Below are 27,552 nucleotides of genomic sequence, written 5' to 3'. Positions count from 1 at the left end.
TGTGTGAGGCGTTATACATTTAAAAATATGAATAAAAACATTTAAAAAAAACTGTGTGATCTTTCTAATAACTCGTGCTTTCTCTGAATATGTGGATTTTTGTGTAGTGTGTGTGTGTGCACATGTCCACCCTGTGCAAAGAAACACAGACACACGAAGATCAAAACCAACGACATATATTAAAGCTAACCCCAGTCAGAAGTTGTACAATTACAGCATGGTTAACAAAACAAGACTAAAATAACAAAATACATTTTCAAAATGTCTCAAGGTCCACAGAAGCCATAAAGAAACACAGAGAGAAAAATAACACCTTAGGGAAGCACCAGCCTCGTCTCTTGCTACAAGTGAACAGAACTCATCTGTTCTTGTACCAGCAGTTCAGTCTAAGTGTCTGCAGATTCTGGTCTATCGAAATTTGCCATATTTAGATGTTCATATGGCATTTTGTGATTGCAATATTTAAGTGAATAGTTCAGAATAAAAGTATCATGATGACATGTGATGTGAGCTCATGTGCCTTAATGCTGTGTCCACCTCTTTGAGATTAATTACAGCCTGACAAAGCAGACACGATGTACTGACATCGAGTTGTGTTTATTCCCACTGGTACTGTGTGCAGCATTTACATAATATCTTTAAAAAAAAAAAAACGCAGATGAAAACAAAATCCCTTGAATATTTCCAAAATAAAATAATTTTAAAATTGAAAAACAAAAACAAACAAACAAACAAAAAAAAAACTTTAAAAGGGTGTCAAATATATGTCGTCAGTAGTCAAACACTTTCTTGACCCAAGTAGTTAAATCTTCCTTCACTGGACACTAACTGTGACTCATGGTGGAGCTGGCATAGTAAAAATAAAAGCCTGTTGAGTATCGAACACGGACAAATAGCAGAAATGACAGCCCTGATTATTGAAAACTGCTGTTCTGGTTGTGGGCATTATCAACCACCAGGACCATTAAATCTTTGCCATTTAGTATACACACACATATATCCAGATTTAAAAAGCAACATTGCAGAAATTCCAAAAACATAATTTGTGAGTTTTGCTACACAATCTTTGTCTTTCTTTAGTTCCAGTTGAAGGTTAAAGCGCCTATGACATTCTTCTCTACTTTCAGCAGCATGTCTCAGTTCATTAAAGGAATAGTTTGGCATTTTGGGAAATATCTTGTCAAGGGTTAGATTAGATTCAAATCATTAAGCTACAACCAACAGCTAATTAGTTCAGCTTAGCATAAAAACTGGAAACGAGGAAAGAGCTGGCCTTGCCCGAAAGTAACAATGGCCACCTATCAGCATCTCTAAAACTCACTAACATTACATTTGCTCCTTTAATAATCTGCAATTGGTCATCTTTTTTTTTTTGTCTTTGAACAGAGCCAAGCTGTGTCCCCCACTTTTCAGTCTTTATGCAAAGCTAAACTAACTAACTCTGTAGCTACATATTTACTGTACAGACACAAGAGTGTTACTGAGCCTGTCCTTCAAGTCTTATAAGACAGCAAAAGAAACAGATTTCCCAAAATGCCTTTGCTTCTGCATTCAAAGCAAGACATTTACTTTCTGGACCCCCTTAAAGCTGTGATAAGCAAACAGGTGCTGAAAGAGGTCATAAACAAACAACCAAAAAAAACAATCATGTCGGAAATATATGAGACATTCCAGCAAAATAAAAACATTTTTAAACTAGCTTTCACAGCTGGGTCATTATTAAACTGCCTGTGTTTGAGTTACACCAAACACATACATCATTTTGAAGATTAGCTAGGGTAAAAAAAAAAAAAAAAATCTCTTTTTTGTTCAACTTGTCATTTTTTTTCATAAAAATTCTTCAATGTGTCCATTGTCATTTTTTATCTAATACTACTAGTATCTGAAAATGCTTTGAGTCTCATGCTCTGTTTATTCTAAACTCTTCTAACAGGGACTGAGAGCACAGACTTGAGTTTCTTCTAAATCACTGGATGATGGTAAAAACCTAACCAGACTCTACTCCTGTCATCCACACTACTCTACAGCTACTCTACATTTACTACAACTTTAAGTCCCTTTTTCTCATCCATACGCCCATCAGTTGGTTAAACATAAAGTTTCATCAATATTTTAAACATGTAATCGGTAAAAATCAAAATTACAATGTACAAGATGCTTGTCAAAATAAAATGTGATGTATCAGTCCAAAATAACAAAACAAGATAAATTAATACACTAGTAGTTATGCGGCTGTCGTAGACAATTTGTAGGGTTTTTTTTTTGACACCAGCAATAACATTAAGTAGAAGGGTCTTTCATGCAAATCTACCTCTGGGACATGATGCCATAATGCTGACCATGATATAACCCTATATAACCCAGACTGACATCAGAGTCAGCAGGAGCAGAAATAATCTGACTAACATGCTTCCCCACAAAAAAAAGAGTCAAACAGAAACTAACCAGCGATAATAACTTAAGTTCATTTTCGATATAAATTAAAATTTTTGAAGCAATATGGGTTTATATGACTTTAGTATGTAACAATATCTAGTCTGCATTGTCTAACAACATACCGTTTCTAATCTATGAAAAAAATATGTATCCAATTCAACCTAATGCAGTGACTGGGAGTGTATTTAGGCTGTAAATGTACGACAGCTGTGACCAGCATGATATGGTATGAAAAACAGGTTGATATGTCAGGGAACGTTGTGAAATGTGTCCCAGTTTCTGGAAAGTTTGGCCAAACTCTGGACAGTTTGATTAAATATTGGATACTAATTTCCACTTTGCTTTTGCTAACTCCAGAAAAACATCTGCTGTTGTATTCATACTGTCTTGTCTGTTATTCACCGTTTTTTATTTCTGTTTTTTATAGATTATTTCAACTTTTATTCCAGTTGTTTTTAAAAAGTTAATCTACAAAGGAAGATGTCAGAAATTACATTTGCACCTAACACACAGTCATACAGAAGGTGAAATTCTCTGTTCAATGTGTGTATTTGGCTCTTTTTGATCACTGTTTTATGTAATATCAGATTGTCTTAACACCTTTCAGAAGTATTTTTACTCTCCAGCAGCCCTTTGTGACATTAGATTGTAAATTTATTCAATCCTCAACAAAGGGTGGTATTGTTGTGAAATACCTCTTAATGTAAAAGACATGATCACCATAAGTTTTCTGCTCTCTAAGTTCTTTGCAGCATCATGAAATTAGTTGATAATAATTCACTTTCCCCTTGGAACTCTGGGAGATGTAGTTTCAGAAGTGCATTACAGAGATGTTTTGTAATGTAGAAATCTCCAGTCTTTGTTATGTTGATTTATGTCACAGTTTGTTACAAAATAAAAATTAATTCCAGTTGACTCGTTGTAAAATCTAATTTTTTACAGATGTTCTATACTTATCCAGAAAAAACAAGGCAAAATCTTAAAGAGCATCAATATATAAGTGAGGTTGTTTTATAGTTGATGTACGTTCGCACCCTAAGTGAGTTTGCTCATTTACTTTTATAAATTACAGCATTGTTATATATTGTGCGCATGTCACTCTTTCACCCCTGAGTGGTCCAGGCTGTGAGAGGCAGATGCGTCTTTGTGTGTGTGCATGTGTGATATGTGTATAAATGAGTCAGTGTATGTGTCACTCTGTGTTGTTGACGCTGTAGGGCGGTGGAGGGTCCAGGCTGTGTTCAGAGGATGGAGTTGGGGTCCCTGGGAGTCCAGAGGAAGGGGTTGGTGAGGCAGGGGGCTCCTCCGAGTCGGAGTTCTCCAAAGAAAGGTCATCGACCAATGCTCTGCGTCCACGCATTGCCAGGGGCAACGGCACACGCCTGGACCAGAGAGAGGGGCAGTTACAGTATGTTCTACTGGGAACCAGCTGAGTGCAGCGTCAAACAGTGATTACACCAGAAATCTGCTAGTGACAATTTTTCATTTTTTGCCTTCAAATAATTTAGAACAGCAAAATAAAAGCAAAAAATTATATTTTAGAGGTCAAGATATGACAATCAGTAAAAAAGAAGTATTGCCTAGATATTTTGGGAACTAGGTTTATTTGCATTTTGGCAAGATATATTGAGAAAATTGATACCAATCTCAAATCTGTATGATACATAGGAAGCCTGACCAAAGGTATCAAAGTGCACATACCAGCTCACTATTCAGCATTGTACAGTATCCTGTTTGTTTAAAGTGCAGAAAGAGCAAAGTGTACATGTTATGGGGCTTATATGCCAGGCTACCTCTTGTCAAAGTGCAATGTCTTTGCAATGAAAAAAAAAAAAAAAGCATGGGTGAATTTTTGACGCTGTGCAGGTGCTGATAGCAGACTTTTGTTATGCTTCTACCGAGCCAAACTCTTACCAAAACACAGATATATTCCTTTGCAAAGGTAGTATAAGTACACATGAAATGCACAAATATTAAGCAAACATAAAAAACAGCAAAATATCCCCAAAAATGTACTATGTACTACATGTTTAGCATGTACACAAACACACACAAATAATAAAGTAACACACAATAACCTACTTATCTGGTCTTCATTCAGGGACGCTGAGTGTTGGTGTGATGCAGACAGATGGACAGTGAGTTAGATGGACACAAATGGATGCAACAAAAGAGCAAAGCAAAACAAATCATTTCAAATTAATGGTGGGTTAAAAACAAGGTAAACAAAAAATAAATGATGATCATTCAAGGAGGGAGAACACACACACACAAACACTCACATACACTTTTGATTACCTGAGCTGGCTGCGGAGCGAGGTGATCTCTCGTGTCATGGTCTGACTGTTGTCGGAGAGCTCCTCAAGCTCTCGCTGCAGCTTCCTCTTCTGGGCATTGGAGCGAGAGTTCTCCTCCTCCACCTCCTCCAGCTGCCTCTTCAGCTGCTTCAGGCGGACCATCGACTTATCCAGCTGGAGGAGGTTTGGAAGAAAAGGAGTGATATGGAGAAGAAGAAGAGGGAAAGGACAGGACGTATTGCAGAAATCAGGGTGACGCATGAAATTGGAGGAAAAGGTAACATGGGAGACAATAGGATGTATATATGAAAAGACAGATTAGTTTGGGAATAGGAGGACCAATAGGGATCAGGAGTCAGATTAAATCTGGCAGATTAACACTGATGATGTTTTGAGAGAAGAGTCAATGTCTCTGCTGTGGTTGAGGGATTTATTTTCCAGAGTAGAATACACTCTACCTTCCCAATGCACACGCAGATGCCAGAGTGGGATTAGGATTAAAGTGGACAAAGCTGGATAAGTCAGTGATTTTAGGATGATTTATTAACACTCTCTTTGTGCCCTGGTGAACGATTTGAGCTGATCTGACCCCCATTAAATTGTTATTTAATAATATGCCCCTGGCTATACTATTCCGTGTGTGCTTATGTAGCTCACCTTAACCAATTAAGTCAGAAGAATGTCCATTTTCTTACCTGTTCTCTGTACTGGTCTGCATGTCTCCTCTCGTCCTCTCCCTGCATCATCACCTCCTTCAGTTTCTTCTCTGTCTTTCGCACCAGTTTGTTGGCGATGGCTCGTTCCCTGACAGGCATGAAAGGTCATTACATGCTACCTGTATTTATTAGAATGTAGTTTCTTTTTATTTCCTGTCATGTTGTGATTTGTGCGGGCAATGTTGTGATTAAAACGCTGAAAATACAATAGGCTGCCAAGCATACAGAGGAAGTTAGGGCTTGATTCAGAAAGGGAATGTAACTCTTAAAATATGGTAAACCTTAATGCATAAATGCATGTATGTATTACTTTTTTCAGTAAATATGAAGTTAAAAATGGAAATTAGGTAAAGAGGTGATTTTAAACATTAAACATCCTGTTTCACTCACTGTCTCTCCTGTTCCAGCTGCTCCTCCAGAGAGTCTATCTTGGCCTCCAGCGCGGTGACGCTCATCCTGTGTTTGCCCCTCACTGCTCCCTCCAGCTCTCCCAGTCGGGTCTTCAGCTCCTTGTTCTGCTTCTCTAGCTGCTCTCGAGCTGCCTCGGCCTTCTGGGCCAGGGTCCTCTCTCCCTGCAGCTGCACGGTCAGAGTTTCCATCTGGACCACAAGCAGAGCGGGAGTGTCACTGTGTGATTAAATACACGTCTGCGGAGGCAGAGGTGACAGAGAAAGAAGCAGTGGATGTGTGTGTGTGTGTGTGAATTAGCATACCTGTAGAGCAGTCTTTCTTTGTCTCTCTGAAAGTAGCTCAGCGTTAGTCTGCTCCTCCTCCAGCTCCTCTTCTAGTTGACTCACCCGAGCCTCTAACCTACGCTTTTCTTCAAATAACGCAGTCCTACACAAACATAAAATTTTAGTAGCAACAGAAAAGTCTATACATTATACTGAATAACACAATATACCAAGAGGGAAGAGATACTAACTTTCCAGAACTGCTGTTGACCATCTCATCAGCCATCTCGTCCCGTTCCTGCTGAGCCTGTCTCCTCTGTCTCTCTGACATAGACAGCTCCTACAAAGAGAAATGGACGCAGTGTCATTAAAATGTTAAAATCCATATTAAGTGCATTTTATTTTAATATTTCTGCTGGGTTTCACGTGAACACACGGACCTCAGTGAGCTGCAGGACCTCTGCCTCCAGGGTTTGGATTTTCTTCTCGCCGTCTTTCAGCTGTGCCAGCACCTCGTCTCGAGTCAACTTGTTGTCATCCAGGTCGCGGAGAACTTCCTTCATCTGACCCTGTGACAAATAAAAACAAGTGTTTTTAGACCATACACTGAGAAGCAGAGAAAATCTGCGTTTATGCGTGGGGAATTTTCTGTCTGACCTGCATCCTCCTTAGCTGCTTCATGGCCTCCTCTTTGCCACGGCTGGCTGACTCCACGTGGGCCACGGCCTCCTGCAGCTCTGAGTCCAGCTGCTTCCTGGATGCCACAGCCTGAGAACGCTGACTCCTCTCCTCTTCTAGCTGGATCTCTAGCTCTCTCACCTGGCATTGGAGGGAGGACAAAATTGTAAGTGATTTGCAGAAAGGAACAACAAAACCACGTTCTTCCTGTGATTCCTCCTTTCTACCTGTTTGGTGAGTGCCTTCCGCTTCTCCTCTCCCTTCTCCTCATTGCTGCTGATCTCCCTCTCAAACTGAGCCTTGAGCGCTTGCAGTGTGACCTCCAGCCTCAGCCTGGAGTTCTCCGCCTCTGTCAGCTCCTCCTCCAGCTCCTGTGTCTGAACTCGCAGGTTCTGGACTTCTGTATCCAAGGTCCTTCGGGTCCGTTCCAGTTCATGAACCTAAAGCAAGAGCCGATAAGAGGCAGTGACTCACTGAGGACAGAGAGAAATAACAAAAGAGTCCAAAGAGGAAGATCCTCACGTTCTTGCCGACATCGTCCTGTTGGTTAACAAGCTGTTCCATTTCCATGCGCAGCTGCTTGTTCACCCTCTCTAGCTCCTCCCTCTGGTCCTGTGCCTCCTACAAAGAAACAGGTTAATTACCACAATCACAGATACATAACAAATGATCTTGTATTGCCTGTGCTCCGGAAGTTTACCTGCAAGGCTCGGGACAGCGCCAGGCATCTTGTTTCCTTTTCCCGGCTGTCTGCTTCTGCTCTGTCCTTTTCCTCTGCCAGCCGAGCACTCACCGCCTTCTCCTCTGCCAGACACTGAGGGGCAAAGTTAGACATCGTCAAAGGTTAGGAGAAGACATTTCAGGAATATTAACTATGGCTTTTGTAGCCTGTGCATGATGAGTTTCTAACCTGGTCGAACTTCTTCTGCCTCTTCTCCAGGGCCATGCAGTTCTGCCTCTCCCTCTGTAGGGCCAGAGTCATATCCTCTATCTCCTCCCTCAATCGCTCCCTCTGCCTCTCCATTCTATCCTTTTCCTCCTCCTTCTGGCGCTCCTTCTGTACAGCACTGTCCAGTTCTCTCTGGAGCTTCCTGCGTGTCTCCTCTCCAGTTTCCACTGCAGCATTTACCTCTTCCGACTGTTTACGCAGCTCTGTCAGCTGCAAAGGGGGGGTTTATATATGTCTTGGATTTGCTATTTAAAGTCAAAAAGCACTAACCAACGAACCAGTGATCTGTGAACATTGAGTATTAGACGAAACTGTCAGAAGCTACTTGGAATATGAGAAACTGAATTGTGATATTTGTATGTATCAGCTGTATGCTCACTGTGATTTGTAGGATTTGTCAGGAATATTGGATACTGATATCTCTTTAAATGATGAAGCAGTAGTTCCACAGTTGGTGTGTGATTTACCTGCTGAGTGTGAGTCTGGATCTGCCGGGTCAGTTCTTTGGCTCTTTCCTCCTCCTCCTCGAGTCTCTCCATCAGTCCATTCTTTTCCTCTTCCAGCACTCTCACCCTCGAGGCCAGGGTCATCTTCTGACGAGTTTCATCTTGTAGCAATTCCTGCGAGACAGGAAAAGACAAGCTTGTCAAACAAAGTGTTTTTGAGCCAGGATTGCAGTCAATTCCTCAGTTTAAGAGGAAGATTCTCTTTGGGAAAGTGCTAAAAGTGTCTGTGGCTCTCGCCCAAAATACAAAAGCCCAACACCCGATCCAGCCCTGGTGTGTATTTCAGTTTGTTACCTTTGCATCGTGCAGTTGGCTCTCCAGGCTGCTAACCTCTCTAGAGAGTCGAAGGGACTTGGTGTCAGTCGAAGACAAATTGCTGGAGAGAGACTCAATTTCACACTGAAAAAGACAGATTAGGATAAAAAGGTAAAGCAGGAAAACATAATTAGTATTAATCATAATCAGCCTAAATATAAGAGGATCTCTTTACTGCAGCACAAGAATCTATTTAGACCCATCACACCAAAGAAAACTATGAAAATTCACATAAAAATGATCCACTAAACATATCTGGAATGATGTTTTAATAACAGTGCCCCTGCATTCTGTTGCACCTGTAGTTTGTGCATTCTCTCCTCCCTGTCCTCTCTGTCTCTGTCAGACTGAGTCAGGCGGGCACTGAGCTCCTGCAGCTGACTTTCAGCCCTCTTCCGACCTCTCTCACTTTCTGTGCGACTGGCTTGGACACTCTTGAGCTCGGAGGTCAAATTCTGCCTCTCTTCCTCCAGAGCTGCCTTGGCCTTCTCCAGGGACTGACGCATCTGAATTAGAAGACAGATGACAAATGATGAGCAATGGTGCATGCTCACACGTGCGCATGTTTATAAATGCATGCGTTTGTTTCTCATACCCTCTTGCTGTTATCCAGCTGTTCCTGGAGGCTGTCTATTGCAGCACTGTGCTTCACTCTGAGTTCTGATAGCTGGACCTCATGGCGCCGAGTCTCATCTTCAACACATCGCTGGAGGTCATTTAACTCTGCCTCCCGACGAGACCTGTGCAGACAGAAGAGAAAGGACTTCTTTTCTTAAACTGACAACAGAAACAGAAAATGTGAACTTTCCCAAAGTTTTTTCCAAGTCAGATTTTCTGAGCACTTACCTGAGCTCTTGCTGGGCAGCCGTGGTGTCTAAAGTGTCCTCCAGCTCAGTTCTCAAAGCCTCTAGCTCCTCGCCAAGGTCCCGTCTCTGTTTCTCTGCCCTTTCCCTCATCCCTCGCTCATTGTCCACTTCCTCTTTCAGCTCAGACACCTGGGACATGGCCTCCCTCAGTGCCCTCTGAGCTTCAGCACGACGTGCTCCCTCTTCCTCCAGCCTGGCAGAAACACAGAGAGATTGATCAAAGGAGGCTTGTAGCATGAAAAATAGTCATTTTATTTATTTTTCATCCTGTGTCTCACCGGCCTTGTATGGTGGTGATTTCCTTTTCCTTCTGAGCCACACTGCCCCTCAGCTCGGCGACCACCATGCCCAGATCTGACAGCTGATCCTGGGCCTCCACTGACTCACTCTCCATCCTCCTCTTCCACTTTTCCTGCTCCAGACGACCCTGCTCCTCACGCTTCAGGCGCTCTGCGCACAGTGTTAAAGCAAGTTAACGATAGTTAGATCTCAGCATTTAAAATATAAGAACATTTAAGGACTCAGCTACTGTGGAGTGATATCACTGTAGTTAGTTATACTGTATCTGAACATTTTTGTAATTATGCCTAAACTTCATACTCTGCTTAAAGGTTTTAAAATAAAACGCATTTTAAATATGTTAACAAAAAAATACATCCAAATCAGTATTTCATAGAAAATGCATTTGCATTAGACGTGTATGTTGTGCATGGAATATTAGGACAGTTACCCTCTAGATCAGCGATGACTGCCTCCTGTTTGTTCTTGAGTTTGTTCAGACTTTTCGTTTTTTCCTCTTCCTCAGTGAGCTGGTCCGTCACTTCACTCAGGCGCTCCTCCAACTGTTTCTTCTCCTGCTCAGTGAAAAATAACAATATTGTACAGGATTATAAAACACGCACCGCACACAGACATGAAGATGAAGTTTTAATGTGGACATGAAGCTTTACTGCGATGTCTACCTTGCTGAGTCGGTCTCTTTGCTCCACTGCAGTGAGCAGGTCGGTTTCCAGACTTTTCACTTTGGTCTCCAAGGAAACCTTCTCCAGCAAGAGGCGCTGCCGGGCACTTTCCTCCTCCTCTAACTGCTCCTCCAGGTCCTGAGAAAGACACAAAAGGGCAATTTAAGTAACATGTAGGGACAGGGACCGACCGTGCAAGACAGAACAAGGTAAGAGATGTTGTTTTAATGTTACTTCACAGATTTTCATCTGTTTTTACAATAATAAAATCTGGCAAAAAAATAAAAAGTAAAAAAATGCATATCCTTCCTAACCTGTATGTTCTGCTGCATCTTCTTTTTCTCATTATTCAGCTGCGCACCTCTCTCTTCCTCTTCCTCCAAACGACTCTCCAGCTCACTCAGCACTTCCTCCAGTTCTTGTTTGCGACTGGCCAGCCTGGCCCTCATTTCTTCTGCTTCTGCAAACAGCTCTGCCTCTGCCTGCAACTGGTCAGCCAACACCGCTTTCTCCTCCATCAGCTAGTATGTGACAGAGAGAAGGAGGAGTATTAAGTGAGTCACTGATTCACAGCAAAGCAGATGGTTTTCAGATGGTTAAGGGGAACATGGGCGGATGGTCGGCAGAATAAAATGGAGGTTTACCTGTGCGTGTTTCCTGTCCAGCTCACTATAGTCCTGCTCCACTCGGGTCAGCTGTTCCTTGGCCTTGTGGAGATCAGATTCCCTGGCCTGGATCTCCTCATCCTGGCGGGTCACCTGCAGCAGGGGTTTAACCTAGCGGGCACAGGTCAGAGGTCAATATGAAGGACATCTACATTCCTGTGACTTCATTTTCTTGTCATTGTAAAAACATTTCAACATATTGTTTCTGTTGCCAGGTTCTGATTCCAATCCCATTCTCGTTGCTTTATTCATTTTGTCTATCATGTGTATGCCGTGATACAGTTGTCCTCACAGTACCTTCGTGAACAGCCGCCACCACTGCCAGTTCCTGAGTTTGAGGTAAGCAGCACAGTTTCTCTGCATCACCCTCAGAGCGCTCAGCTGCTGCTGTTTCTTTAAAAAGGCTCTGAGAAATAAGAGAAATACCACAGTAAAGTTACAAAAACATATGTGTACTATATGTGCAGGTAATCTACATGGGGGGATTGTCAGTATTAGCATGTCTCTGCCTCAAACACGATGACTCAAACTTCTGAGCGTTAACCTCCTACGACCTGTTGTGCACAAATGTGGACACTTACAACTGCTCCATGTTCAAAGATAATGTCTGGTTGTTATATTTATTGGTTCCTCCTAACTCTAAATAGCTAGAAGAAATCTAAAATGTAAGCCATAACAAAGCTTGAGTCTTAATTTGGTAAATTTGACTCTTTTATCTTCCAGCAGAAATTATTATTGACATACATTTGACATGACATCACCTTAAAAAGAGCTAAAATTTGACTTACAGACCCGTTTGACATTCATCGCACCCTTTCACTAACATTTAAACAGTTCCATGATTGGTCAGTGCTAAATCTGAAGGACTGGCATCACAGAATGTTTTATTATCAAGCAAAAGAATTAAAGGATAAAGCAGTTATATTAGTCAAGGCCAGCATTAGGGACATTTCCTAAAATGCAGTTTTAAACTAAGCTTTAAGATGTTTTAATGGACTATGTAAAGTACTTTGACTGTGTATGAAATGTGCTATACAAAAAGGAGCAGTCTTACAAATTAATCAACCAATGAGTCAATGAATAATATATTTTAATTACCTCAAATTAGACAGGCTCTTTTCTAAAAATGTAACTTCATAATTTATGTCATTTTCAGGCTTCCATAGGCTTTGCCAAAGACCTGTCAATGCTCCTGCAATTCCCGAGTCAGTGATAGGGGCTGACAAAAGATTAAATATTAATGCTCCTTTAAGAGCGAAATACCAAACTGCCTCCTAAACAGCACCAAGCAAGTTTAACTTAAAGTGAATCCCTACCAGGGCTAGATGTTTGTCTTTACTTCTCTCTTTGGTTCTATTTGGTAAAAGGTAATTGTTGACCAATATCAACAACTCATTAGTATTGTACAAAAACTCCAGATATCGAAATACTAAAACATCTCATATCGTGCCACGTGCAAAGTGGCTTACCACGGTTTAAAGCTTAAATAATGACTTCACCTCATTCCCCTCAATCTGTGTTAATGTTTACTCTTTGGTTATATTCTCACTTGCGTGCAAGGAAGCCTCTGGCAGCGCTCTGGAAGCGTATGATGGTGTCAGTAATCTTTAGGTCTCGCTCTTCTTCCAGGTGAGCCAGGACTCCAGCTCTGAAGAAGACTTTACTTTGACCCACCCTAAACAGGTTGTGATCCAGCTCCAAAGCACTGATCTGAAGAAGAACACAAGGTTCAGCTAACAGTGGCTACACTCCATGTTTACAGCTACTGAAAGATGACTCACCATGAGCTCTGATGCCTGTTTGCCATCCATGAAGGTGCGAGGAATAGCATTAGGAGTCAGGATCTCATATCTGGAAGACAAGTGTGATTCTGTAAGTGCTTAAGAGGAAGTGCTTACAGAGGCATGCAGAGTGTGTGAAAGAGGCACAGACAGTTATGGAAGGTAGTTGATCAGTCTGTTGTTCAGGCTCTTCTGTGATACAAACGTACAAACGTACAATCACACACACACACACACACACACACACACACACACGCAAACCTCTGTCTGAACTCCTGGAATGGGATGCGGTTAGGGAAGCCTTGTCTGCAGATCCGGATGCCCTCCAGAACTCCATTACACCTCAGCTGGTCCAAAACCAAGTGGGGTGACAGCTTGCCGGCCTAAAAGAAGAAAAAAGAAAAAAGTTAGATATTCCTTCTATTTCACTACAGGTTTCTACCACAATCCTATCCCTTCTCTCCCTTATCCAGTCCTCCCTTCCCCCGTCTCACCCTCTTCTCATGGTTGGGGATTATGCAGCGCAGGAAGTTGGGGTTGGTGTTCCTCAGCGTGGCCATCAGCTTGGTGAGAGACTCTTTGTAGAGCTGCCCGACAGTCCTAAACATTCCCTTCTTTGTCTTCAGTCCTGCTGCTCCGAACGTTACAGGTCCACTGTTCTCTCCTGACGACACCTGGTCCAGACCCACAATTCTGTCCACTGGATAAAAACACAGAAGCGTCTCAGTTTCTGCAGCTATTATCAAGTAGGCAGACTGAAATTCTGTGCTTGCCAGGCTTGATTGGGCATGTAGTGTCTGCGTGAAAGCCATATTGATGCCACAGCATAATGATTCCACATCTGCTTTCACATCTGCTATCAAGTCTCTGGACAGATGATGTCAGATGGTAAACACTAGGTTTGGAGAGATGCAGTGGCAAGATTTTAAAGCCACTATCAATAGCATATATTTGCTCTGCTATATGAGCCAGTGAGATACACACAGTCTTAGTACAATCTGGGTGCATTACAGTTAAAGCTTTTCTAGCTTAACCTGTTGTCTTAGTGCATGTTTAGACAGGTATTGCACTACAGGTCTGTCTGTCTGTCGTTCATACTTAATGATGGTTTATTCTCTTCCTGCTTTGACAGTTCAATCGAGTGCTATACTCCAGTCAGCTGAATATCTGCATTCATGAGCATGCTGTTTGAACTGTTTAAATGTTACTACTGTATGCCAAAATATTGAATCTCTACAGCTCATTCAGGATCATATTTCTGCCTGTCAGCTGTTTGTGGCAGATCCTGAATGTGGCGTGTAGGACTAATCATGGGCATGCTGCTACATAAACACGTGAATTTCTACAGAATCATGGTGAAATACTTCTATATAAATGAAAAAAAAAAAAAAAACTACCAGTACATCACACAAACAGAGCACTGTCGCTAAAAAAGCCTGCACTAAGAGAAAGAGCAGAGAAAGAGCAGCTGAACTAACAGCACAATAACAATACGGTAAAAGAAATTAACAACATCTAATAACTTATGACACCACAGCACGAAAGTGACACAAAAAAGGCACACTACAATCAAAAGCTGAGCAGCCAGAAAACAATGCAGTTATCTGAGCAGAGGTGGGAGTGAGGAATGCGAGTGTGAAACACAGAGGGGGAGAAAAACCTACTGTCTGAGCCATTAGCCTGTAGTGTGGTATAGGAGTCAAAGAAGTACACACGAGGAAGCGTTTGGATATCTGGCACAGGGAGAAGGGAAGCATAGGAAGAAAGATGAGAGGGTTGGAAAAGGAGTCCCAGTGAGTACCACAAGAGTGGAGAGAGAAAAGAAAATAATAGGGAAAAGAGCAAGCAAACACAGGAGAGAACATAAAGAAGAACGGAGATGAGCAGAAGATTGAATAGTTCCATGACAGAGAAAAAGAAAAAAAAATGCAGTCAAGTTAGTACATTTAGCAGCAGAAATCGCCATCGCTTAGATTTGACAGACTTAAAATTACAGTTAAAAGCACATTATTGTTGTTTATTACATACATTTTTACATAATGTACACATACGCAGTTTACAAGTTAATATTTCAGAGAAATAGTAGCGGATCTTCATATAACCTGGTCTCACCTTCCTTCCACAGCTCTGAGACAAAATGATCTGATGACTGGTGGAGAAGAGACGCCACGTTATCATTTAGCGGATCCATGTTCTTCACCAACCAATCATCTGCCTTATAGTCCACCTGAGAGTTTTGAGCCCCGAGGATAGAGACAAAAGGTTAGATGAGACCTTACAGGGAGGGCACTACGTCATTTGCAGTGTGATTTATTTGAATGGGAAAGATGACAGGCATGAAATGATGAAGAAAATTAAGTCACTCTAATGTGACTTACCTTTCCTGCATAGTGAATGATGGAAAAGTCAGCTTCTCCGCGTGGCTGCTTTGATTTGAAGAATTTTGGATGGTTTCCTTGCTCAGCAGACAGTTTCTCCACAAATGAGCGGTCTGTCGCCCGAGGGAACCAGCACTCTTCATCCAGCAGGGCCAGAACACCAGGTGGGTGGGCCTGAGAAAGGCAGTGAAAAAAAAAATATTTTGAATGAAATGTTGATTTTAGAATTCAAGAAGCCTTACTATTAAAGCAAAGCGTGCGCGTTTCTGTGAGTATGTACCGGTTTTTCAATGAGGTCAATGCAGGGCTGCAAGTCCAAGCCAAAGTCAATGAAGTTCCACTCAATACCCTCCCGCTGGTACTCCTCCTGCTCCAGGATGAACATGGTGTGGTTGAAGAGCTGCTGCAGCTTCTCGTTAGTGTAGTTGATACACAGCTGCTCAAAGGAGTTCAGCTGCAGATGAGGGAAAGCAAACAAAGATTAAATGACTCATCAGCTCATGTAATGTAAACTATGCAAAACATCTCATGCCTGTGAAGACTGACCACAACGTGTCTTAGAATTAAACTTTACCTGATACTGTGTCAAAACCTAAAGTTTAAACACCAGTTATGACTCCAATCTCAGCACTTAAAAATTATACACTTCATCACATGTCAGAGAAAATAATGGCGCATGGTAAAAAGAATACACCCTCATCCCTGGTATTACATATTGGAATAAAAAGCTACTGCACCCATAAATCATGGCATGAACAAACCTGGAAGATCTCAAAGCCCGCTATGTCCAGGATGCCTATAAAGGACGCTCCCTGCCTCTGTCTGCGGTCCAGAGCTCTGTTGATCCTGTGGACCAACCATCTGAACAGACGCTCATATGTGGCTTTCGCCAACGCCTCCACGGCAAAGTCAGCCTAGAAGAAGAGGCACACTGTTAAATCCACCCCATGAGGACACATCTGGTTATCTCTGACTACAAACCTCTAGTCAAACTCACCTGTTCTTTAGTCTGGGCTTTTTGCACATACTCCCGACCCACTTTGATCCTGGGAGTGAGGATGGCCCGTGTGAACTCCAGAACATTAATTCCCAGCAGATGGCACAGTTTCTGGGCAGCTGTGTTATCAGGCATGGAGGCCTGGTCCTGGTTTTTCTCCTTCATGAAGGAAATGTTTCCAAACTGGAGCACAGCAGAGATCACCTTCAACATAGCTGAGGAGAGATGAGACAGGCACATCAGGGCGATTTAATACAAGAATGTGAACTATTTTCTCTCCTTTTCCACTTTAGCGCCTCTTACACAGTGACTCTTCTGGAGTGAAGCCCATTATGGCCATAGAGTCCATGGTCTGAGTGAAGTTCTCTGAGTCGCTCTGACCAGGAACAGGGATGGAGCCTCCACTGAGAAAGCGGTACTGATCTGCGGTTCCCAAGAGGAGGTCCGCTAAGAATGGGAAGACAAAGATGAGCAAAGACATTTAAGTAAAAATGACATGAATCATGTGTATTATTGTCCACTTTATAGATGGCATGTATAGCAGTATATCACAGTTTGATCAACCTCTGTCTTTTTGCTCACCTCTAGTTTCCCCCGACGCTCCACACAACAACTGGTAAAAGATGTGGAACGTCCTCTCATCTTTGGCCTGTCGGGTGGCCCGGGACTTTTCAAGGAGGTCTAGATTCATATGGTTATGGTACAACCAGAAACAGTACAGTGATGCATTTTCTTATCAGTAACTGTTTGAAATTAACATATGAACCTTCAAAGAAATAATTTTACACATTCTACCAGTGGAGAAGAGAGTATACTGATTTGTCAAAATCCTTTGAAGATATGTAAAAGGATACAGGTCTCAATGTTGGCACCAACGATGTACCCCGCCACATCAAAATTAATGCGAATAAATTTACCCTGAAGAGGGAGAAATGGTTTTATGTTCAGTTCATTTCAACAGTAATCACTCTGACATAAGACATACCAGGATCTCATAACAGTATCTGTCTGTATAAATAAAAAAAAAAATCTACAAGTAATTCTTGCTCTTACAAATCTAGAAGAGTTGTCGTTCTTGACAGTCTTTGCGTTTCCGAAAGCCTCCAGTATGGGGTTGGCCTGCAGCAGCTGTCTCTCCAGCTCACCCTGAAATACATAGGAGACATTAGATCAGTTAAAAAAGTGTTAACCTTTTCTTATGGACTATGTACTAAAATGCACTTTAGTTACTCTTTGGAGTAACTACTGACATATAAAAAACAAAAAACAGATGGCCCATCTTGAAGAGCATAGGCACAAACTGGTGCATTTGAGAGCATCCATAAAACGCAGCATTCAGAGACCCAGGAACAAATGATTCTCAACATCAGTAAGAGTAATGGGCCTGCATTAGTTATAGTAAGCAATCAATAAAAAGGGTATCAATCTCATTTCACATTTAATTAATTAAAATTGAATCACATTATTAAAAAGTAATCTCGAGGAAAACCAACTAATAAGAGTCTGTTGAGAACCACTGTTGAAGAGCAATGAGAGCAGGAGAAAGCTGCAGCTTGAGACAGTTAACATCATCCACAAGCTGATTGGCTAGCTGCAACGCATTACTGCACTGCCACTGTTGCATTGCCATTGCAGCAGCTGTCGATGGAACGGCAGCAGCAGTAGCCAGTGATGGGTATCAAGGGAGTTACTGTTGCTACAGGAGGTGGTTTACTGTGAAAAATGTCAAGCAATGGTAGCGAGCCAACACTAAGGGCAGACACACACAGACACACAGCGCAAGAGGTCAGCAGATTTTTCTAATGACAAAGCAGACACTGACAAAACCATATCCTTAAAGTGTGTACATTTGTTAATTCTCTACACACACACACACACACACAAACACAAACCCCTGCAACAACACAATGACACCCAGTTCCACACTCACACCTGCACTAATTCAGCTGCATACACACATTATAACCACCTCTATGGCAGAAATGCTCCAGAGGTAGGCAACACCAACCATGAGCCCACCAGACCCCTAAAGCCAGGCTGTATTCAGTTAAAAGCTAGAGAGAAAAGCTTTATGCACAGAAGACATAAGTATCTTCCTCTAGTGAATATTGTACATAGAACATTTCAATTCTACGAAATGTGACCCCCAACAAGTGAACCCCAAGCAATCTAAATACTTTCATACTCACATATTGCATACTCTGATGAATTGTGGGGGGGGGGGGGGGGGATGAAATTTTAGGGAAGAGGAGAACAGGTGGATGGGATAAACAAAAAAACACAAATAAGACAACAATAACAACAACAAACAAATGAATACAAATAGGCAAAATCAAATACACAGTATAAGGATTAAATGAACCACATCAGCAGTGACAGGTTAAAGAGTCTGAGTTTACTCTGCAGAGTTAGTCAGAATCATTATGGAGTTCATCAAGCAGAAAATAAGACAGCACAAAAACAAGGGGAGGGACAGGACAGCAGGACAGAAGAAACTCACCCTGTTCACCATAGTGCTCCCTCTTGTTAAAGACCTAGAGCCATCCATCTGAGCATGCAGGAAAAGGAGAAGAACAATGTGGAGAAAAGGGAATGAGGGGAAACAAGTGCAGGATAGAAGGAACTAATATTGTATCAAAAACAATAATTTGTAGAGAAAACCCAAGGTGGAGATAAAATAAACTTGTTCCTGCATGGAAACCCCCATTATATATTGTAAGATCATTTAGCAATAAAAAACTAAAAATAAAAAGGAAAGTGATGTAATGCAGGTTGATTGGGATGGGGAAGAGAAACAGCGGACTGCAGAAAGCAGAAACTCTGACCTAATTAAATCACATGAGGTTAAAGGAGCAGTTTTTTAGGAAAATACAGTTATTCGGAAAGTTAGACTGATACACTCATTACACAGACACAGTATGGGTTGGAGATAAGAGGTGATTAGCTTAGCTTAGCTGGAAACAGCTACCCTGGCTCTGTCCAATGGTCAAAAATATACCTACACCTTACAAAATTTCTGTTTGTATTTGTGTGCAATTTAAACAAATAAGATGTGTCAATTATTAAAAATGTCATCTAACTGACAGAAAGTGAGTAAACTAAACTATTCTACTAGAAATATCTGACACCAAAATTCTGCACAGATTATAGAAACTGTGTTTTGGTCAAAAAGTCTCCAAGGCAATTAAATTAGGGCAACAGTACAGAAAATCATGGCAACATATGTCAAACAGATGAACGGCAATAACAAAGAAGAAAGAGTGACAAGATGAAGTGAGTGTAACGCTTCATTGACATGCAGCTGTTCCTACAGTTTCTACACCCTCACCCTTCTTATTTCGTTTCTTTGCTCAAAATATTTCTCGCAAAACTCCATAACTTATGTGACGTACCTGTATAGCTTCCTTGTTCCTACCCGGAGTGCCACCCTTATGGGAGGAGGCAACGTGAGCCAAATACTGGATGACCTTCTTAGTGTTCTCTGTTTTTCCTGCTCCAGACTCGCCCCTGGAACACACACGTCATACCGCTCTCTTTACAAAAAGGTTCATCATAAACACATATGGTGTCAGTTAGGAATAGTGTATATGAGCATTTTAAAGCTGGCGAGCACACAGGAACGAGTGGCTAAACACACATTCATCATGCCAATAAATATAGAGCCCATGCAGTGCATTCAAAGCCACAGGTCTAAACAGAAAGCAGGTGTAGAGGATACAGGCTATGTCAGGATTGTTGTTTTTGGAAAAGAAGAAAGGAGAATGGAGCAAAAAATAGCAGCTGTAAAAAATCTAAAAGAAGCAGGCGCGTTGTCCCAAATATTCAAGATGAACCTAAAGTAAGACCATTGACAATGACAGAAAGAATCTGGCAGGAAGACAGGATAACAGAGAGACAGATGGCACACCCTCGGGCAAGCAGGTAGGGACAGACAGGAGCCTATGTTTATAGTTGAAACATTAACGCTCTGGTCTGACTTTTTGTTCAGGTCTGATTTGACTATTTCAAGTCTTGGTTAAAAATGGCCATTATCAAACATCAGTATGAACAGCAGTCATCTCTGCATGTTTACACTTTACAACCACGAGAAATACCATTGTGTGCTATTTTGATATGAAAAGAAGAATTATTTGGAAGACATAGGGTTTAAATCTGAAATCAAGCACAAAAATGTACACTGGCAAGAACTAATACAGAACGCACACACAGACACAGACAGTCCTACTGTAGGCTACTCACGTGCAGAGGATTGACTGATCCTCTCTGTCTGTGAAAGGAAAAAATAACAGTATGAGGACTGGTGACACAGCATTACATACATCACTCGCACAACGTATGACACAGAAAGACACTTAGACAGATACATTTTGACACATAACATTATAGTGAATATACAGAAAGAACGTGACACTATCCACAAATCTCTGACTGTGCTCTGACTCTTGAGATACTAAAGGCAGAAGCAGGTCACAATCTGAACTGGTCTTCCTGGGCTACCAACCCAGACAATACTGATAGTCAGTGGGCAGGCATTGTTCATAACATTGTTTGTATTTGCTTTTAAGATTCCCACAGTCTGGAATAATTCATACTGGTCCTACAGGTTCAATCACTGTAGTAGCACACCTCCAACCTGCCCTGAGGGGCGGTGACGTGGGAGGAGAGGGGGGGGGGTAGAAAGGCAGTGCCTCGCTGGTTCTGTTATCCCAGCTAAACACCTTGAAGCAAAGATCTTGCTCAATCAACCCTTCACTGCTTGTAAATAGTTCCTGGGAGTTGTGTCATTTCATGAATTCAACATAAAAAGAAGGGCCATAAAGTATGTGGTTACTATCATCTCTGCAACAAATATAGAGCTTTGTTTGATTTACTCTTGGGCAAAAGGAGTGCCAGACCTGGACATCCATGTTAGATGTGCCTATTTGTCCTCACTTTTAAAGCTTTTGAAAACAGCCACGGGTCGCGATTTCACCACACCTTCAAACAGCATTCATGGTGTTGCTTAGCGATCAAGGATCACAGACAAGATTAACCACCATGTTCCAGGTCAGCACAGCTGATAACAAATGTATGGGTTACCTACAGTGTTAGAGATCGTCAGGGGTCAGAGGTCACGGACTGTGTTCGAGTACCTTGTAGCATGCTGCGATAGGCAGTTTCTGATATGGCGTAGATGTGCGGGGGCATCTCGTGGCGTTTTTTGCCCCGATACATCTCCACGATTGACTCTGTGTAAATGGGCAGGTTCTTGTAAGGGTTCACCACCACACAGAACAGCCCTGAATATGTCTGGAAAAACAGAGAACATGGAGATTTACATTTAACCTCTCTTTCGTACATTTACATTCAACCTTTTATTGAGGACAATAGGACTTTCAATGAAGCAAACTGGACTGTGGATCCATTTAAAAAAAGGAAATTTCAAACATTAAAATGACTAACTACACACATATGTATTATTGCAACATAATAACATACATAAATACTCATAACCATGATAAACATTTGTTTGCATCGTCCACTCATACAACGCACCAGTGCCAGTGTACTCCCACACAAGATTTGTGTCATATGTGCAACTTTTTATTTCATCAATGCATCATCCGTTTAAGCTAGACAGCTGTGACTCATCTAAATGTAGCCGGTGACTGTATTTCTACTCAGTACCCAGACACACCCAGACATTAGTGTTCTCTTAACGCATTCCAACTGCAGAGAAAGTCATGAATGATGCACGCACTACTTTATCTTATCTCATGCTGTAATACGCCTTTCTAAGCTATTTCAACAATCCATCCTCCATCATTCATGCCATTATTATTATTATTCATTTGCCTATATAACATTCTATTTTAATTGTGCATATTATATTATGTGCAGTCTGTGTATTTCTGTCATTATGGCTAATATCACTTTTACATTCATTGCCATCTATCCCACTCTTCTTTGTACTCTTGTCCCCCTTTCTGCAACAGTAACTGGAGATGCCCCCAGCACCACATACAGGAACAACTTTGTAATCAGACTCCGCTCTTAGCACCCCATATCAGTATCACAGGAGTCCACCGCTAATACATGCCTGTACACATCATCACAGACTGTATTTGCACAAGCTGCATCCTCTTGTTTATGCATGTACATGTACTTGTGTGGAGCATGTGTCTGTAGTTGCTTTATTGGTATCATGTTGTGAATGTGGTCACTGTTTTATATCACTCACATAGATCAAGCCAGAGTAGTATCGCTCTCGGAGGTTGTGCAGCACCGAGGCTTCGTTGAGGCAGGTAAGGTCAGCCATGTCCTCCACTTTACTGAATCGCGGAGGGTTCATTCGCTGCACCTCCTCCCTGGAGAGAGTCAGCCGCCGCTGGCTGTCTGTAAGCTCAACCTCCACCTCATCACCACGCTCCTCACGGATACTGGCCGACTGGGGTTGAAAATTGGGAGAGATTTAACAAATGGAAGTATTGAAGATGATGAAAGAGGTTCTGTAGAGTGTGAACATCATTTAGCAGCTACTTTAACCTTGTTTGATGAAGGTAATCCACTCTGTTGCATCTACCGCTGTTAACGTCAAAGATTTGCCGAAAGGAAATCAATCTCAGAATAATGAATATGGAAAATCAAATGAATCTCTTCAGAAGAGGGATGAGAATTTATTGTTTAAAATGTCTTGCATTAAACATATGTTTTGTAGCCACAAATTCTCTGAGTTCATAAATCTTGGATGTTGCACTTTCCCAAGACACTGAGTTATCCATCACAACCAGGTTTTAAGATTCTGACTTTTCTTTTCATTCTGCACTGAAAAGAATAGAAATGGATAAATTCTGACAGAAAATGAAGGAGAGGACCTCTTTGTCATGCTGTTGCACACCAAACATGTGTGTGTGTGTGTGTTTTCATGTCTATGGATATATACTAGTTAGCAGTAAACTACGAACTCAGACTATGAAACTGGATGATAGCGTGAGTGAGTGTATGAATGTGTGTACTTTGTAAGTGCGTTTGTCCAACAGTGCCATTCTCAGATGATTGTGTAAAATGAAGTCAGTGTCTCTGTAACTGCCTCTTTAACATTAGGAGGCTGAAGGAAAGTATTGTTCTATTCATAGAGCTCTCTATGAAACCAGTCCAGCAGAGAGAGGGAAAGACAGGGCATTGAATTCATATGTCACATCCTACAGTATGGACCAAGGAAAACTCGCAATGTTCTTTACATTAGTTGCAGGGCAAAGTGGAACAAATTAATTAAGATAGATAGATAGATAGATAGATAGATAGATAGATAGATAGATAGATAGATAGATAGATAGATAGATAGATAGATAGATAGATAGATAGATAGATAGATAGATAGATAGATAGATAGATAGATAGATAGATAGATAGATAGATAGATAGATAGATAGATAGAATTTAGAATTGACAGTCATTAGGCCTTAATGTCAGAGAGCATATTAAAAATCTAACAGGGCAAAAGAAAACATGGAACTCATAAAGGAGCTAAAAATCCCATAAAATATGATACCACACAAAGCACACTCGCACACTTTATACTGCGTTGCCCCACTTGTTTGAAGGCACACACTTGGGGCTTATTATTTAACAGTGGATCAATTATCAGATAGTTAGATAAAGGATTGGGAAAACAGTTTGTGAAGATAAATTGAATTCAACCTTGAAATTCAACATGTCTAATCTTCTGTTATATGTTTGTGCTTGCTGGAAACAAAAGATAGAAAGTCCACGATTTCGCTTGAACGAAGACCACACCAACTTACCTCAAAGCCATGTTTCTCTGATGGCACCCACACCAGCCTCTTGGCTGCCCAGTCGGCCTGGGAGGCAGCAGAAAACGCAGGGTTGGAGGTTGGAGACCCTGGACCCACCCCCGATGAAAGGAAGCGGGTGACATCGTTGGCACCGCCCCCCGTTGGCTTGGACATGGTACTACTGGCACTGGGTGAGGCAAAAACGAAAATCAAAAAAGGGGGATAATAAAAAGTGAGCCTGTGTTCAGTCACTTCTCGCCACAATCCTACTCTCTTTTGACAGTCTGAAAACTGGAGCGGATGATGTTGAACTGTGACACTGATGTGATTTTATGTCAAGACATTACAGACCCACCCATCATGTGCATCCACCCACCCAACCACACATAAAGAAAGAGGAGCAGTAGCACGCAAGTAGCATGAAGGCCATATCCAGCTGAGATTGGCCCAGGGATGGCCTAATTGAAAGACACAGCAAATCAAGTAGAAGACAGGGATGAAAGAAAGGCAGGGAGATGGCTGGATGGAGGAGTGGGGGTGCAGAAACAGCAAGATCCATCAATCGACTGAGTAAACACAACATGACAGTGAGAGGAGATAGCAAGAAAGAAGGAAACAGGGTGGTAGAGCAGCAAGTAGAATGATGAAAATTGATGATTGTTAAGGTAAAGTAAGCAAAGATGAAACTCCAATGAGGTCCTCTGCTGAGGACCAGTGGACACAGCGGAACCAAAATGCTGATTCGCCTTAGGGACCGGTCTCCTGTGAGAGAGGAGGTGACAGCAGCTAAAACCCTGAAACATGAAGGCAATCTCCAGTCAGAGCAATTCTGGTGCTACAGTATGATGCTTCTAGATTTGCTCTGACAACTAAGAAGTCATGTATAACAGTGATTCAGTGACAAGTTCACTGAGTAGAGGAAAACCTGTAACCATAAAACTTGAACTTTATTTCAGATGGCGAGGCTGCTGCTGTGACCAGCATGACCTCTACTGACTTTTCACTGGTATACGGCACACGTACACACAACATTAGCAGTTGACAGAAAATTCAGAACCAGCTATTTTTAAAATCAATTAAGCTCTGAAGTACATTTTTATGCAAAAATATTGGAAATTCACTTGTTCCAATTTCCTACTTGGAAATATTATATGGTTTTCTTAGGCTTCTCCCAAACTGAATATTGTACCTGCCACTTTCCTCCTAAAAAAACGGAGGGGACTCATTTATATTTAAGTAGGTTACTTATTAGCTGCTGCAGCTTGATATATTTTTCCATTAGACTATAAAGGCAGTTCTCAGGAATATGTAAATCTGACTGTAGAATTTGATGACCTGAATTTCATGTGTAACTGGAACTGGAAATTATGCTTTTTTTTAAATAATGGCGGATTAATTTTCTGTTTGACTAAAAGATGATCTCATTGCTTGGGTGTTGATGTTATTGACACTAATACCTAAGAGATCATTCAAAAGATCACAGCTTCATGGAGGGATGAAGTAAGTCTGAGTTGACGAGAATATTGACTTTGACCAGACAGGTAGGTTATTGTACTGGCTTGTATAGTGACTATTAAGTTTTAGGCGTCGTCATACCTCCGCAAATATGTCACCAGGCCTGATTCCTGCCACACACCTCAGTCTGACTATTTTTCTACTCTGTCTGTTCATGATAGGGCCTGGTCCCCAACCCTGCCTTTACCATTCCTGCTACTCCAATATAACTGTGGGTGTGGAAGAAACGTGCTGAACAAAAGAACTGCCACCACCCAGCCACTTGCTATGGAAAATATGTGTCCTGTCAGTGGTATAAATCAGCTGCAAATCTGTTCTTTAATGCTTTTGTTACTCTACATGTTTCTTACTATCAACAAAATCCACAAAGAGACCAAAGCCAACAGTGTGTTAGTCCATCCTTCAGTACTATTCTTCTCTATTCTTAACACAAACCCATTTGTTCTTATGGTGAACTTATATCCCTGATGTGTTTTTATTGGTTTTGGACAATGGTAGAGGTCTATGGCCTTGTCTTTAATATTAAAATGGCTCATAGTCAGCATTGTCTTTTTGTTATGACTACTTATACTTGTTCCTGCATCAGCTTCATCTGTGCAGAAGCCTTTGCATGCCATCACTATAGTGGCAGCGTATGATGCTGCTGCAGGATCCTAAAGATGCTAATGATTCCCCTAAAGCAGAGGCGCGCACATATATGCAGAGACCTCACAGGTTGTCGCAGTACAGCCTGGACTGACCAGTAAACTCATCCTGCAGCAGCTGGAGTTGCCAAAATCCACAGCAGCACCCTGAGCAGGCAGCAGCAGCAGCAGCAGCAGCAACCCACAGACAAAACCTTCTGAGTCTGAACTGAGGTCATTCACTGCTGGGGTCCTGTGCTGCGTGTGTGCGTGCCTGTACTATATGTGTGTGTGTATGTGCAATTAATGTGTGGGTGCCTGCGCGTGATTGTGCGTGTGATAAACGGGTGGGGGAGCTGGAAACGCCTTTTTGTTCAGCTTTGATGTGAAGTGGCATTGCATCGGTGGTGATTCTGTGGCATTTGCGCACTTTAACAAACCGTGAGGAGAGTTGACATTATTAAGCCTCTGGCAACAATAACCACAGTGCGGCCGCAAACCGGTACAGCTGAGGAGTGACCTCTAGAAAACACCTGCATTTTTAGACTACAGCAGAAAAACTGACGAAGGCAACCACACCTTCAGTACAAGACAAGAAGAATCACATGGGCTCCAGCCTTCAATTGACTGTGCACCGCATGTGGCAGCCACAAAACCACTGTCACTAAAATGATTAGTGTTATTATTATTGTTGTTGTTATTATTATCATACAGATCACAGTAGGCCAATTCCTCATAATTCTATGGGTCTAAATCCTTTTTAATATGGCCATTAGACAGACACCGTTTCCTTGGCCAGACTTCAGGTCATCTCCATTAGTCTGTTCGAAGACGTACATGCAGATTAAACCAGAAGCCTATGAACTCCTCTAGTCCCACCAACGCTTCATTTTAGGCGTTATGCCACCGCATTTAGACTAACGCAGCGAGATTAGCCAGATCCACTAAAATATGATACGATTACATATAATAATGGATATTAACGCGTTCGATTAGGGTAAAGGTAATTAAACATCTCACCTTCAGGTTCCGATGTGGGTCGTGGATAAGACTGCGGTGTGAGAAGGACCGGGATACGGTTTGATCTTGGGTATTTTCCTGCCTGATAGGTGTGTAGTCTACCGCATATGCGGCTTTTATCAGCGCACGGCTCTCTCCACGGAGCCGCACACACTTCTCGGTGAGAATAAAACAGAAAGCAGTGAGGGCGCAGCCGTGGCTTCAGCCCCAAGAGCGGCTTCCTGCTAAAGGACCAATCGGGTACGAGGAGATGGGTTTGAGTCAAGCCTATAAGAGAAATTTTCCCAATCAAAATCTACAACCGAGCAGTAGACCCGCCTTATGAGTGCGACGAGAGCTTTCCGCCCCAAACCTGGCATGAAACGGGTGCGGCGACCAATCATGTTAACGACAGCAAAA

General features: G+C 41.9%; 1 protein-coding gene across 2 annotated transcripts; it reads right to left on the bottom strand.

The window, feature by feature from the left end:
- Positions 1–160: 160 nt before the first annotated feature.
- Positions 161–27,291, bottom strand: myh14 (myosin, heavy chain 14, non-muscle). 2 transcript variants are annotated; one of them, XM_026317870.1, is made up of 44 exons: positions 27,154–27,291; positions 24,005–24,182; positions 22,441–22,647; positions 21,353–21,509; positions 20,460–20,487; positions 19,613–19,727; positions 18,410–18,421; positions 17,274–17,366; positions 17,075–17,138; positions 16,803–16,901; positions 16,524–16,667; positions 16,221–16,435; positions 15,985–16,137; positions 15,504–15,677; positions 15,224–15,397; positions 14,958–15,072; positions 13,340–13,545; positions 13,107–13,228; positions 12,846–12,915; positions 12,614–12,774; positions 11,362–11,470; positions 11,044–11,175; positions 10,714–10,920; positions 10,400–10,537; positions 10,168–10,291; positions 9,716–9,887; positions 9,418–9,630; positions 9,167–9,311; positions 8,871–9,077; positions 8,551–8,655; positions 8,218–8,370; positions 7,712–7,960; positions 7,502–7,615; positions 7,324–7,422; positions 7,029–7,241; positions 6,781–6,942; positions 6,564–6,692; positions 6,375–6,463; positions 6,163–6,286; positions 5,840–6,048; positions 5,429–5,537; positions 4,735–4,907; positions 4,519–4,542; positions 161–3,818 (listed from the first exon to the last, which is right to left on the bottom strand). In XM_026317870.1, the coding sequence occupies exons 2-43, from the start codon at positions 24,167–24,169 to the stop codon at positions 4,530–4,532; spliced, it is 5,862 nt and encodes a 1,953-aa protein (XP_026173655.1). In that variant the 5' UTR covers positions 24,170–24,182; positions 27,154–27,291; the 3' UTR covers positions 161–3,818; positions 4,519–4,529. The 2 variants fall into 2 exon arrangements, with proteins under 2 accessions (XP_026173655.1, XP_026173656.1); XM_026317871.1 differs by lacking the exons at positions 161–3,818; positions 4,519–4,542; positions 18,410–18,421 and having other exon boundaries at positions 4,731–4,907.
- Positions 27,292–27,552: the final 261 nt, after the last annotated feature.

The sequence above is a fragment of the Mastacembelus armatus genome, chromosome 16 (assembly GCF_900324485.2).
Source record: "Mastacembelus armatus chromosome 16, fMasArm1.2, whole genome shotgun sequence".
Classification (NCBI taxonomy): Eukaryota; Metazoa; Chordata; class Actinopteri; order Synbranchiformes; family Mastacembelidae; genus Mastacembelus; species Mastacembelus armatus.
Note: the sequence above shows the minus strand (reverse complement) of the source record. Positions and strands in the feature narration are given on the sequence as shown.